The sequence below is a fragment of the Rosa rugosa genome, chromosome 3 (assembly GCF_958449725.1).
Source record: "Rosa rugosa chromosome 3, drRosRugo1.1, whole genome shotgun sequence".
Lineage (NCBI taxonomy): Eukaryota > Viridiplantae > Streptophyta > Magnoliopsida > Rosales > Rosaceae > Rosa > Rosa rugosa.
In genome coordinates this window covers 42,439,714-42,454,624 of record NC_084822.1, presented here as the reverse complement: position 1 = coordinate 42,454,624, position 14,911 = coordinate 42,439,714, and the positions used below count along the sequence as shown (strand labels likewise).

The following is a 14,911-nucleotide window of genomic DNA, read 5'->3' as shown; positions in this document are numbered from 1 at the left end:
ATTGGCCAAGTTATTGGCCATGTCACAGTCATAAACATGTCACTGTCAATCGTTGTCCAAGTCACTGTTAACCTCAAGTCACAGGCAAAGTCACTGACCATGTCAATGACAACGTCAGTGACATGATCAGTTACATGTTCAATTACTTGGTCAGTTACATACATTGTAAGTGACATGGTCAGTTACATGATCAGTTACATGGACAGTTACTTGGAGACCATTCAAGGCCATTCTCCTTGAATAAACTAAGTGAGTTAAAAACTGCACAAATGGAAATAGGGGAGCTAGCTGCAAGTGACAGAATAGTAACATAAACTTCAATCTTAGATTAAAAAAGCAGTGTAATCTAATAATGACTATAAAGCAAAATAACGTTTTGTCTCACCAAGCCACTGGTTACCACAAGTAATTTCTTTAGGAAAACTAAATGTGAAAAAAAAAAAAAAGGAAGCTCAAGCCAGAAATCATTCCACTACAGCTCCCCGTCGTTCTTTGAATCTCTCCCCAAAATTTCAACGAGCTCGGTGTCGAATATCAGTGTGGCACCACCTGTAATGTTCAAACAACCACAATCTAAGTTGGGAAAACTAAATATGAAAAACCAAAAAAGGAAGCTCAAGCTAGGAATCATTCAACTACGTACAGCTCCCATCAATAATTTTCATCTTAACTAAATATGGTTTTGCATCTTAACTATTTTCATCAATTATTGTCAAATGTTCTCCAACCATTTTATTTCCTTTACACATATACTCATTGCCCAAACAGGAGTCTATACACGAGAATCTCAAAAATGGAAGTAATCTTATTACCTAGGATTCAACTTGCGCTTCTCGCTAATGCACATAGCCCATATGTGTAGTAATTTTCAACTTGCGCTTCTCGCTAATGCACATTCCCACAATTCCTTGGTCCCATCCTGCAAAGAAGGATGTTTTGCACCAAAAATCATGGCATCACATGCTGCATATTGCATCAAACTAGTCCTCATTTTAATTGCATGAAAGTGATATTCAAGAGTCAATCATGTTGAAAGCACTTTATAATAGAATGTCGAGGACACAGAACAAGACCCAAAAGCAAGTTAATCAACAAAAGAAGTCAAAGATATCCAGGGTTGTGAAGAAATTCTCATATAAAAAAATTAAAAAAAAACATCATAGCTGCAACAATCCAATACCTAAGAAACTTAAAACTCAACCAAGCATATGTCAGAAATGTTGCATTGCTTCAAGCAATCCAAAGCCAAAGGTGATCTTTAAAACTAACTTCACTTGACATAGGGAAGGATTCTACTTGATAATGCGGCCGATGGTGAGCCTAGTGAAGTGAAAAATTTTGGTCCCATTTTGTTTTTGCATTCTCGATCGACACAAGAAAGCTAATAGTTCCTTTCTAATTGCTAGGTGCCTCTTTTCCACAGGGAACAGATTTTCTAAGAGCTCTATAGCATCGTTTTCTAGAGAAATTTATGTTTGAGAAGGCCTATGAAGCAAATAGTGGATGTAAAAAAAACCGGTGCGTGATCTAGAACTTCAGGTTTTATTGGGACAGTGCCTACAGTAATTAATACAAAAACATAGAACAAACGGGTCCAAATCTAAGATCACAACTGGAGTAATAATACCGAACATGCTTAAACAAATTACCATATGCAGCAACACCATAACTACAATTCAAAAAAACTCAACCACACAGTAGATCCAGACACACCATAATTGAACCAGCAGCTACTTTTTAGAATATTAATCATTCTCAATTATTATGTCAAATGCATCTGAGAAACAACCCATGCACAAATTTAAAAAAACATGGTCTATGAATAGCTCGAGATGCACGAAGCCATAATCAAAGAATTTGATGCTAAAAGAAAAAAAAATGAACTACTGCACAGTTCACTTAAACGCTTCAAATCAGCAATCTTCTACCTAAAATTCGATCTTCATGGATCAAATCCATTGTATACACAAATTGAATTACTGAGAAAACAAGTGCAAAAACGAAAGTGTGGAAGCTTCATACTGAATTACCTATAGCTCATACTAAATTATCAAATCCTTTAAGAAACAGAAGAAGAAAAAGAAGCATAAACAGTCGTTTCATCCAAAACTAAATTCCAGAATTCACGAAGCCATGAACAATTGCCAAATTTCTAATCCGATAAACCGGTTCTCTACTCTGATTCAGTGAATTACCTCCGAAACCCAAACCGCACTGCTTCTGAAACCTAAACTGCACCGTTTCGGGGCATCGAATAAGTCCGCGAGGTCGACGGCGAGGTTCTGAGGGAGAACGTCGGAGAAGAACTTGGAGAGCGCGGCGGTGATCGGCAACTGTTCAATTTGGACTTGGAGGACGGGATCAAGGCGTAGGTTTTGGAGGACATCGGAGGTAGAGAGGTTGCGGTTTAGTATATTAAGGTTATAAACATGTATACTTTAAGGGCAGAATTGAAATCAAAAAAATTAAAAACTGACCTTTTTTAACATCACCTCATTATTCATAAGGATTAAATTAATATTATTAACAATTCATTATGGACATTTTTATCAAGTGGGAAACTAGGTGACCCTTTTATCATTTTACACTCTAATATGACATTTTCCATAATTTCCCTAAAATTAAAAGTTAAAAAAAAAATTATAAGGACATAATAAAGATTAAAAATGATAACAAGAGCATTTGAACAACATTGTATTATCAAACAATCAAGGCAAAATAAATTTTCATGCCAAAATTGGTTATTTCACAAACAAAAAACACAAGCCAGTTTGAGTTTACCAAACACTTTGCCACCGCTTTTGCCATTGACAGCACTTATAAAAAGTCAGTTTACCAAACACTCAGCTGCTTTGTTTTTCAGCCACTTATTCTAAAAAATAAACATAAGCTAGATTTTCTTAAAAGCACAGCCATACCAAACACACCATTATTCAATAAAGCAATAACACCATCATCATCAACAGTGCTAAGATTCAATTTTAAAGGGTTCAAGCACAACTTCGGTTTTCCCCTGTTTCCTAAAGTAGTTGGCACGAAACTCTTCATATCGGAAGCCTTTATAGAGTCGGGGATTGCTTGCATTAATAAGAGCTGCTGCAGGTTCTATATAGCAGTCAGGGGAGGGTGTAATGAAAAATCCAATCGTCGTCCGAACAGTACTTGAATTCGTCACCACTCGATGTTCAGCACACTTGAGCTTTCCATTACTAATGATCTGCATCACAAGAAGACCAAAAGTTTAGTGACAGAAGAAGAGTGATTGATGTTTATGATTTTGAGCATTGAAACTGGTGATGTACATACCCGTAATTGATAGCCTATGTTAACCACCAGTCCATTTGAAATAGGTTCCACTCCAATCCATTCCCCATCCTTGAGAACTTGAAGGCCACTTACATCCCCTTGAAGTAAAATTGTGATGAGCTGTGGGTCAGAGTGTTTAGTTATTCCTAGTGTCAAACTTGGGTCAGGACAAGGTGGATAGTGATTAACAAAGATGTCAGTCTCTTTGCTAAGTTCATCATTGAAATACTCTGATCCTATCCCAAGTCCTTCACCGATCAACTCCAAAATGTCCAAAGCCACTTTCTTCACTTGGGTGAAACATTTGCTAACATGCTCTCTGAAATACCATAGATAAAGATTGCTGAAATTACAGATTGAATATCTAGTTACTCAATAATTTGACATGTATGTGATGTAGCAGGCCCTTACCGATATTTAATCGGTTTCCGAGGCCAAATTGGCATGAATTTTTCTAAAGGTTCACAAGGGTGTCGGAGGAAATCGCGCCAAAGATGAACTTCCTCCCAATCATAATTAACACTGCTATGTACGAGCTTGCAGACTTTGTTGGGGTCATCAGAGTAGATGCTTGCCCTCTTTTCCTCTAGAGGCAACTCAAAGAACTCCTTGAACACATCCATTGTGTCATTCATTAAAGCTTCTGGTATGCCATGGTTGATTACCTACACAATAATTTTTAATAACATACAGAATTAGATGATGATCATGATCATGATGATGTAGGAGTAAGCAAATGAAAGTTGCAGCTAGCAAGAAAAGCTAGAAATCTTGGCGACCAAGAAAAGAAAGAAAAGTCAGACAATTAAATTGACCTGAAAGAAACCGAATTCTTGGCTAGCCTCAAGTATTTGCTGGATCACAAGAGCTCGATCATGACTCTGTGATCCTAGATCAATCACTGGAATGTCGTTGGATATTGAAGGAGCAACGCTAAACTTCCCTGGTCTTGCATCAGGTGGGAATATGTATGTCTCAGGCAAGGGTTGAGCAGCACTGTACCAGTTTGGAACAAGCTTCTCCATTTTCTTTGCTTTGCTTCCACCTTGATCAATCTGACCTTGAGATGAATATTGAAGAGAAAAGCCAGTTCATATATTATAAAGAAGAATATCTTGATTTATGATGGAGCAGTGGGCGGTAAAGGACGAAAGGGCCAGTCTAAGAAGCATCACCTTTACTCTATCACAGTGTTAAAATAAGATGGAAACACAATCATGATGGATGGACCTCACCAGTCACCATTCACCGCCACAAGAGTCATATCAAATCGTTCTACTCTATTCCTTCTTTTTATATTATATGTATACAGATATATACAAAATATATATTATAAGCAGAAATTTGTGGGCAACTAAAACTTATATGATTTAAAAGCAAGTCTACCCAGTCTCTCTGAGCCATAAAATATATATATATATATATATATATATATATATATATATATAAATTTTTTTTTTCTTTCAGTGTTTACTAATAGCACTATGATCAATCTATACCAGCATGAACACATGACCAATGATGTAGATGCACACAAGGAACACAATCCCCAACATACAGCCAAGAATACCGATCAGAAAGTACAAGCATGCCTATCCTTCACATATGCCAAGAACATTGATCAGAAAGTATAAGCGTGCCTATCCTTCACATATGCTGCCAAGACTCACATTGTACAGTACTATGCCTTCACATGTGAAAGTATCTCAAAATGTCTACACCAATCTAGAATTCTCTAGGGGTTAAGCCCGTATGCCCAAAAACTCATGGTATTTTGCCCATTTGATCCAACATCTATGTATTTTGCCCAATTACACAACTTTTAGGGGAAAAGACTCATAAGGGTAGTCCTTTCTAAAGTAGTGCCTAGTATATCCTATGCTGACTTTTGGGTTCAAAATTCACTTTTTCTTAGAAAACCCTGTTCCAACTTTTGAGAAAAACAAAACTAGCCTTCAACATGCCTAAGTTTCACCTAACGGCTTCCTGCCTAACGGTTACTTTAACAGGCGGAATCACTGCTGCTTGTTTCTATCCTAAGCTGTGACAAAGTTTACTAAGCTAAAGGAAATCTGAGCCTAAAGAGAGTATATGATATTGGCAGATCACAATTAGTAAAACAACAGATAACGGATAACTTTGTTGAAATAAAAATTTGATGAAGTGGGTGAACACACTGAAATTATTTATATAAACATAATCACATGCTAAGAATTCAGAGCCTCATTCTCAGGTAAACAGCTAAAAAGCTGTTTAGCTATCCATGAGAATGATTACAGTACTTACTTGTAATGAAGCACACTTCACACTAGACAGGAAAGAAAGATCACACTGCTACTTCTTGAGAGAAGACTCTTCTGCTCAAGTTCTTAAGCTATCTTACAGGTTGTGGAAGTTTTTGATGTGTGGGGCTTTTTCGATGCCCTTACAAATGAAATGCAAGCTCCTTATATAGAGAGCGGACTCCAAACTTAAATTCAAAACATCAAATATACAGTTCAACTCCGTGATTTCCTGCTTTCCTGAGTGCTCCTGTTGGTGGAGGTCGGACAAGGAAAAGGCAGGTTCCTTTTTGGGTGAAATGTTTTTCACCTTTCCTTTTTGAAAAGCAAAAGTAGCTTTTGGGAAGAGTCCAAAAGTACTTTCGGTGTTTTCTACACCTGCTGCTTCACATGTTCTCGTCTGTTTCAGAATTATGGCCTAAGACAAAGGAGTTGTTGTCAGCTTGGGCCATTCTATCCGTTGTGGCATTATCTTCATACATCTTGTAGTGGTTGTCATTTTCAAGACGTTCTATCCACTGCATGCATGCCATCGTTGAGTCTATCTCTTTTCTGGTGAGAGATAGAAACAGGTCACTGCTGACTACGTCAGGATGATCATAGGCAGTGATAATAGTTTTTTCTCCTGCTGCCAGGAAGGTATTGTTGATATCTTCAAAGATGATCTTCTTCATATATTTTAGGGCCATGGCTTTCATCCATGGGATGCTTGAATTTGGTTTTCCGTTGTACCCAACACAGGCAGGTTGTAGATATTTTCTTTGAATAATTCTCACATAATGATATGGAGAAATGTATTCAACCTCGCCGTTTGCCTTTCTAATCCATTCTGGAGGAGTGGATCTGAACTTCAGTCGAAGTGTACAGTCATTTTTTCTGATATTTTTGACTATGTTGACAATGATGGGCGGCAATCCTTTTAGATCATCATTTGTTTTGCTCCATAGATTATGGACAAAACCATTTTCAACAAGCCAAAGCTTGTGTTCTTGAGGATGTTCACTCTGAACATTAACCAAGTATCTTCCAACGTATGATCCTGAGACAATGAAGAGGGTTGGAGGAACAAGGTCTTCTGAATTGTGTCTTCCTATCAGATTGTGGAAATCATGCCAATCTGATTCATTGAGTGCCATGATAGGGACCCTAGCACTTTCTGGATGTTCAAGGAAGTTAATTTTTTCTTTCTTAACAGCACTCTGCTGTATTTCTTCGAACTGTGGTCTTGCATTCTCGTATAGTTCTTCAGCTAATGCAAAGAGAGCTGGAAACATTAGACCACTGCTTCTTTCCTGAAAGGCAAATAAAAGATTATCCAGAATTGCCTTCTGGTGGTAAGCTAATCTCCTGCCAGTTCTGAACACAGGAGTATCGAACGTTCGAAGTTCATAATTGAAAACATTTATTACTCCAGTTGGAGTGGGTTTGCTTTTTGGCAAAGCAACAGCCGTCAACGGTCTTGATGAGCCTTTACCGTCTGCCATTTGAGACGGGCTAGTCAATCCTTTACCCTGGGATTGATCAGTTGTGGCTAAGCCTTTTGAACTTAGCAGGAACCTCTTGAGGATTTTTTCTTTGGGATCCTCATTGGTTTCATGTTCTTTCCCAGCTCTTCTGCTTCTGGGATTGCGACCTTCGTCGTCGTCATCATTTCTGAACATGGCTAATTCCCTTGTTAAGGCGTCTGGAAGATAGTTCTTATTTCCTGCAATTAATTCAACAACATAATCATATTGGTTAAGGAATAATTGCCAGTTAGCTAGTCTTCCTCTATCAGCAGCTTTATCAAGTTTGAAGTTTTTGAAATTCTTTACTCTGGCACAATCGGTGCGGACAGTAAAGGGTTTTCCAAGGAAAGCTGGAGAATTTAAAATAGTTTTTTTGACAGCCAAAATTTCTTTTTCCCCTGTGGGATAATTCAGTTCTGCAGGGCTGAACTTGCCACTACAAAATTTACAGATCTTTTCAATGTTAGTTCCAGGCGCTTTCGCCAGAACAACACCGGACCAGTAATTATCACTCGCATCTGTCTGGAGGATAATCTCATCATTCTCTTCTGGTTGTTGAAGAGGAGGGAGGTTTTTGCAGAGATTTTTTATCTGCTTCACAGTTTTTTCATCATCTTCTGTGAAGTTCCATTTTCTTTTGGAACTTGTTTTAGGTGATAACATTGCTGTTAACCCTGATATTTTTGGGATGAAATCTCTTCCATAATTTATGACACCAAGGAATCTCTCTAGACTTTTGGCATCAGGAATTCTATCTGGGAATTTCCAGATTTTCTCAAGGATGTGAGGTTGGAGTTTTATCACTCCATTCTTGATATTTATTCCTAGGAAATCAACTTCATCAAGGATAAAGAAGATTTTATTTTCACCTAGGATAATTCCATGCTGAACTATCAGCTTTACAACCTCATGGAGGTGTTTCATGTGTTCTTCTCTGTTTTTGGAGAAGACAAGAATGTCATCTATGTAGACGACGCAGAACTCCGCAACATGTTTAAAGATATTATCCATTTTTCTCTGGAAGATGGAGGGAGCTTGCTTCAGACCAAAAGGCATTACTAACCATTCGTAATGTCCTTGAGGTGTTCCAAATGCAGTGAGAGGCACACTCTCAGGATGCATCTTGACCTGCCAGAAACCCGACTTTGCATCGAATTTCGAAAAGACTTTCGCTCCTCTGAGCTGGTTGATCAGCACTCTTACTTGAGCAATTTGATAACCGTCTTTGACAGTCTTTTTGTTGACATCTCTGTAGTCAATCACCATTCTAGCTTTTCCTCTTAGATTTTCTGCATGATTTCTCACGTAGAATGCTGGAGCATGATGAGGGCTAGTGGAAGGTTGAATTAATCTCTTGTTCAGGAGATCTTCAATATCTTTTCTGAATTCTTTTTGGTCTTCCTCTTTGTATTGAGGAATGGCTTTGACATGACAGATAGCATTCATGTCATGCAATCTTAATTCACAGACCACTGGGTCTTTTTCCCAAAACTTCTGAGGATCTACATCGATGTTCTGCTCGAGTAGTTTCTTGATTCTTTCAAGAGTGGGAATTTTCTGAGACTCAAGCTTATTCTGAAAGTGCTTGAGGTTATGCTCATGAATGAAACTAGCTTCTTCTTCTTCACTAGTTTCTGCTTCTTCTTCTTCTTCGTCAGAAGATTCTTCAACAAGTAATTCTTCTTGTTGTTTGATTTGGAGTATGGGTTCAAATCTGGGTTTGTATGTAAGATCACCACTATTCTGTTGCGATCTCTGATATTGGGTAGTGAAGTTTGGTCCTACCACACTTTTGGCGTGAGTAAGCCTATCTGCCCAGAACACCCGTTCTCCTTTTCTGAAGCCTATTGCTTCTTCATCCTGAATAAATCGCTGTTGGAGAATGAAATCATTACCCAACAAGAAATCTGCGCCTTGGCCTTCAGATTGCCAGACGTTATGGATGATAAATGTTCCTCCACCAATGGTGATATGAACATTTTTTGCTACTTTATTCATGGTGAGATGGCTTCCATCAAAAGTAACACCAGTAGCTGTTTTCTTTTCTTCTTTCCAGAGTTTTTCTGGAATTGCAAATCTCTTTGCAACTGTAAATCCTGATCCATTATCTACAAAGGCATGTAGATGATATTTTTTATGATCAGGGAATTTTAGTCCAATCTCTATGTAGTTGCTGTATCTGCTTGTAGAGACGACTTTCGATTGCTGAAACTCATTTTCTTGAGCTTGTTCCTTTGGAATGAACGGTTTACATTCTTCCGGAACATTGTTCTGAGTGGGAGATTTATCAAAACTAGAAGGTTTTGTATCATCCCAGTCTGTAGGAATTATCTCTTTGCTATCTGGATTACTGAACCATGACGGAGGGTCATATCGGACTTTATAGTCAAACTTGCCAGAAGGTTGGCCAAGTAGATCCCATGTTTCAGTAACTGTTATAGCTGCTTCTTGCTTTTCTAAGAGATGAACAGTTTCTGGTGGTTTCACCAGTTCTATATTTTCTGGTATTTCAACCAGTTCAAAGTTGTCATCGAGTTTTTCTTCGATGATGTCTTCCTTTTTCGAGGAAGATGGTTCCATGATTTCCTGGAACAAAGTTTCTACTTCTTTCTCTTTTTTCTCAGAGAAATATTCTTCATATTCTTGTTCAACCAGTTGGCTGACAAGTCCATTCTTGGTTTTTCTTCGTGCTTCAGCTATGAAGCATTCTTTGTGATAAGTCTTTTTTGACTCTTCACAAAACATAGGGAGACCATTCTTTTCGTGACATAAGCAGTAGTCGCAAACGAATGTACCAGGGTTCACCTGATAAGAAGACATTAAGGATTCTGTCTTGCTTTCTTCCCAGTTTTTGATTCTCAAAACATTCATTTGTCTGGATTCGAAGTACTCTACTTCAGAATCTGTCTCAGACTCAGATGAATCTTCTTCTTCAGACCAGGCAGAGTAAACTGACCTGTCGTCTTCTTCATCATCAGAATAGGCTATTTCGTAGCCTTTCATATTTGCTGACTCTACTATATGCTCATATTCGTCAAAGAGAGCCTTAGTAGATCTTTTACCCTTTTCCGGGCATTCATTGGCATAGTGCCCTTCAGCTTTACATAACCAACATATGCAAGCTTTCTTGCTTGGTTGTTTATGTTGATGAGTATTCTTCTTTTTCTTGAAGAATTTCTTTTCAGGATTTTTCTCCTGTTGTTTCTTGTAATTGGAACTTTTCTTGAATTTCCAATTCTTCCTTTGATTACTCTTTTTGAATTTTTTAGAGTAATGTTTCTTTTTTCTGTAGAACTTGGATTCATGACATCCCCAGTTGGTTGGCATATCCAGTATTCCGTAACAGAAATTTTCAACTCCTTTGAGTTGTTTCTTGGCCATCTTAGCTCTAAGATTGGCTTTGCATTGTTCTTTCAGTAATTGCCGGATTCTGTCGGCAATTCCTCCAACTGAAAACCTTTCAATTGGTTTTTCTGCTATGCTTTCTCGCACAGCTGTTCTCCATGGTTCAGGGAGTTTCCTGTGCAACAGGTTGACTAGATCAGTGCTTTCTAGTTCACCAATTGTACAGTAATATTCTTGAAATTCATTCAAGTATTCTTCAAAATATCTCATGTCACAAATTTTGAGAGCATAGATATTTGATTTGGCCGTTTCTCTGGCCTTTTCACTCATATTTGCAGAATCTCCACAGAACTGATCGTACAGGGGTACTGCAAAATCATACGGAGATTTTGAAGCTTTGATATCTTCAAGCCATTCTTTTCCTCTGGCCGTTTCTTTGAAAGAGAAATAATATTTCTTTGCTACTCCTGTGAGAGTAGTTTCAAAGTACATCTGAAGATCAGGAGCTTCAAATTTTCCAAAGGTGAGAGCAGATGCCATCATCAGGCTGTCTACCCATTGGTCAAGAGTTTTTCTCTTGTCTAGAGTTTTATCCAGATCTAACCAGATACCAAAATTGGTAATTGGTACTCTGGGTATCTTGTCCTCTGGGACAAATCTTTGAGAATTTCTTTCTCCATTTCTGCCCGTAGGGGCTTTCTGTATAGGGAGTTTTACCTTTCCCTTTTCTCTGGTGATGGAAGTTTTGGAGCTTTCTCCTTCTTCCATTTCAACATCCTGGTAGGGAAGGAGTTTTCTTTCCTTTCCTGGATTGAAATTTTTCATTTCTTCGATTAGTTTTTCTAATCTTTCTGGATTTTCACAGAATTCTGCTTCTTCATATAGATCATAGAGCTTTTGTGCTCCAAGCATATTGACTGGTCTGTTTAGATCAGCTTCAAGGTCTTCTTCAGTAATTGGATCTTCAATAGTGGATTTTGTGCCACTAGTACTAGCTTCTCTAGTGCTGTAGCTTCTTCTGAGAAGATTTTTGTTTATCCTGATATTCTCAGGACAGACATCACTTTTTCTGTGATTGTCAAAATTTAGACTGATTTCTCCAGTCTTTCTGCTTTCATAAATTTTAGCTTTTGCACTTTCTGCTGGTAGCTTCGGACCAGATAATTTCCATTCAATAGGAAACGTTACTTCATCCCAAGTAACCTTATGGATCTGTTGTGAATGGTTCTTCTGACTGGTGAGGAATCCAGTAGTAAGACCAGGGATGTTTGATATCCTTGTCTTTGGCTCTACTGTAGTACTCATCAGTTTATAGTATATCCTGTATACTATTGCCAATTCTTGCATATCTTTTTTCATAGCTATGCCGTCTGTCTTGACTCTCAGTCTGAGACAGTGAGCTGCATCTTTCAAGCTGGTAGAGAAGTTGGGGAAGCAGTTGAAATATGCTACTTGGTTGCACAGAGATGCTTCAAGGGTTCCCAAGAGACTAGCTTGAAAATCTTCCAGTCTATTGTCTTGTAAGACACATAGAACTGAACAGTTTATGCCTTCACGAGCTAGAAGCTTTATGCCTACTTGGACTGCTCCAATATGCATAAATTGATATTTGTTTGTTCTGGCTCTGGCGACTTCATCTGGAGTGATCATCAGTAGATCTGTTTCTCCTGTTGTAGAGGGGGTTGTAAATTCCAGCAATTTGAAATGATGGCTGTCCATCAGGTCAAATGTTCCCCTTTTGTATATTTGTTTGAAATCTAGCTTTGGAATTGAGGCGTTTTTTACCTCATGCTCGATTTCATTGTATTCAAATTCTTCAGAATTTAGGAGTTGTACTCCTTTCTTTTTCCCGAAGATGCTCATCATATTGACATTTCGAGTTTCTTTCGGGTTTTCATACCGAATACTAGTAGAACTAGTTGAGGGATCCAGAAAAATCAAGTTTGGAACAGGATTCTCTGGTCTTTCTAATGGTTTGAATCCATTAGCTTTCTTTTTTACTGTAGGCACTTTCTTGTCCTTCAGTATAGTTTTCATAGAATCCAGCGTTTTTTGCTGTTCGGTGATTTTTTTACTAACACTTGTTAGCTTTTCTTCTTCCGTTTTTGGAAGATCTTTGATATAATCCAGTTTGTTTTCCAGTTTTTCTAACTGGTGGATTATAACAGGAATTTTTTCTAGATGTTCTTGATATCTAGATATTTCTTGCTGCAGGATCTGATATTTTTCATCAGAAGATTTTAATAGAGAATTCAGTCTCTCTATTATTAAATCAGACATTGTCCCCATTGGGGATTCCCCTGCTGAGCTATTTTACAAGCTCTGATACCAGTGATTTGCGGATCTAACCAATGCTCAGGTAGTCAAGAGGTTTTTGTTCCTCTTCAAGTACATATAAAAGATTATCAATATCTTCTTCTAATTTATAGATCCTGGTTTGGAGTCTATAAATAATATCCCAATAGTTGGGAGTTTCTCTGTTAAGACGTTCTCTATAGTCTTTCAATTTTTCCAACTTTTCTCTTTCTTTTTTCAATTCTTTGCTAGTGCTTTTACAAATAGCATTTAATTCAAGTCTGTCAACGATCAAAATTATAAATAGTAAAACTAACTGTTTATCTTCGAGATCGAGGATGAAATTTAGCTGCAATTATAATTTAGACAAATAAATTCAAGATGGGCCCACCACGTTTCATCAAAGGAAAATAATAGTAAAAGCAATAAGAGAGAGGGGTACTTATGGGATAAACATTCAGTGAAAGGAATAGTTGAGAGAAAAAGAGAAAACTTTTGTGTGAATGGGGTTTAAAATAAGTTGGTGGAGTGTATGGGGTGGTATTTGGTATTTTCTGGGTAAGTGGTCATTATCCCAATTCTCTATAGCTTGTATAAATATATGTAACTATTCATTGTAATTTGAGCCAACTGAAATACAATACAATTTCTCTATCAATTTACCTTTCCAACTCTAACTCTATTTCTTTATGGTATCAGAGCACTAGCCTAACGACACTGATCCAAAAACCCAACACTCTCCCTCACGTCCTCAACCATGGTTAACCCAGTTCCCAATGCCTCCAATTCTTCCCCCTTACCATCAGATCCTTCCTCGATTTCCCCAACTCATGTCTCCAACTTTTTCCCACTCAAACTCACCAAAGATAACTATTTGCTCTGGAAAGATGTGCTCACCCTAGTTCTACAGCATTATGACATGTTCAGCTTTGTTGATGGCTCAGAGCCATGTCCACCTCCTCTACTCAATAACCAGGTTAATCCAGCTCATACCCAATGGCTCAAGAAGGACAGGACCTGTCACATTTGGCTCATTTCTTCTTTATCCGAGCAAGTCCTCTCTTTGACCGTTGGATCTACCACTGCACGAGCTGTTTGGGTAACCCTTGAGAGGAGATTTGCAGCCATTACCAGATCTCATGTCCTCCAACTGAAGAGGCGTATTCAAACTCTCCGAAAGGGCACACGTTCCATCACTGACTACCTCCAACAAGTCAAAGTCATGAGTGACTCTTTGGCCGCTGCTGGTGCACCACTTGATGACACAGACCTTGTTGCTCACATCCTCCAAGGACTTCCCTATGAGTATGAGTCTTTCAGCACCTCTATTCGTGTGCGTGCAGAACCAGTGTCAGCTGATGAGCTTCATGGCCTTCTACTTAGCCATGAAATCGACCTGGAGCAACAAAACACTCAGAACCACAACTTTCAGCCCATCCCACCCACTCAAGCCTTTGTTGCCACTACTTCTACCAAACCATGCCTCAATTCCCGTGGTCCCTACTCTCACTTTCGTCGCAACCCTCGCCCACGACCTCTCCCTCCATTTGCTCCACCCCGCTATGACTCTGAAAATCCCGCTCTTCCTCTACTACCCACCCCTCCTTTTCCACCAAATCCCAACCTCCAAAACCGCTCCGGCCCTCGCTGTCAGATCTGTGGACTGAACAACCACAGAGCTCCTGAGTGTTTTCATCGTTGGAACCATTCCTATCAAGGTCGCGCTCCTCCAGCTCGCTTCTCTTCTCAGCGCTCCTCTTCCAATAGCTCCACCCGCAATAACCACTCTGCCCTCTTCACTGAAGGTCTTGTCAGCGATCCAAATGACGAGTCCAGCTCTCTCTGGTACCTTGACAGCGGTGCCACTAATCACATCACTGCTGATCTGAACAACCTTAATGTGCACAATCGCTACAATGGTTCCTCCTCTGTCACCACTGCCAATGGCCAAGGTTTGCAAATACACAATACTGGTTCCTCTATTTTCTCTACCCCTGACTCCAATTCTCAATTTCAATTAAACAATATCCTTCATGTTCCTCACATCTCTCATAACCTTCTTTCTGCTAATCAATTTGTATCTGACAACAATTGTCAAGTGACAATAACTCCCACTCATTGTTTTGTTAAGGATCTCCTGGGGAACCTACTGTTTCAAGCCCCTACTGATGGACG

At 38.7% G+C, this 14,911-nt stretch overlaps 1 protein-coding gene across 1 annotated transcript; it reads right to left on the bottom strand.

Moving 5' to 3' along the window:
* Nucleotides 1–2,665: 2,665 nt before the first annotated feature.
* Nucleotides 2,666–4,477, bottom strand: LOC133740441 (hyoscyamine 6-dioxygenase-like). Its single transcript, XM_062168401.1, has 4 exons — nucleotides 4,122–4,477; nucleotides 3,718–3,971; nucleotides 3,307–3,625; nucleotides 2,666–3,217 (listed from the first exon to the last, which is right to left on the bottom strand). The coding sequence occupies exons 1-4, from the start codon at nucleotides 4,329–4,331 to the stop codon at nucleotides 2,969–2,971; spliced, it is 1,032 nt and encodes a 343-aa protein (XP_062024385.1). The 5' UTR covers nucleotides 4,332–4,477; the 3' UTR covers nucleotides 2,666–2,968.
* Nucleotides 4,478–14,911: the final 10,434 nt, after the last annotated feature.

Bases quoted from the DNA above. Each gene is read 5' to 3' on its own strand.
- LOC133740441 (XM_062168401.1), bottom strand. From the start codon at position 4,331: ATGGAGAAGCTTGTTCCAAACTGGTACAGTGCTGCTCAACCCTTGCCT. The intron at 3,972-4,121 runs GTCAATTTAATT...ATTATTGTGTAG, and splicing joins AAGAATTCGGTTTCTTTCAG to GTAATCAACCATGGCATACC. The intron at 3,626-3,717 runs GTAAGGGCCTGC...ATGGTATTTCAG, and splicing joins CGGAAACCGATTAAATATCG to AGAGCATGTTAGCAAATGTT.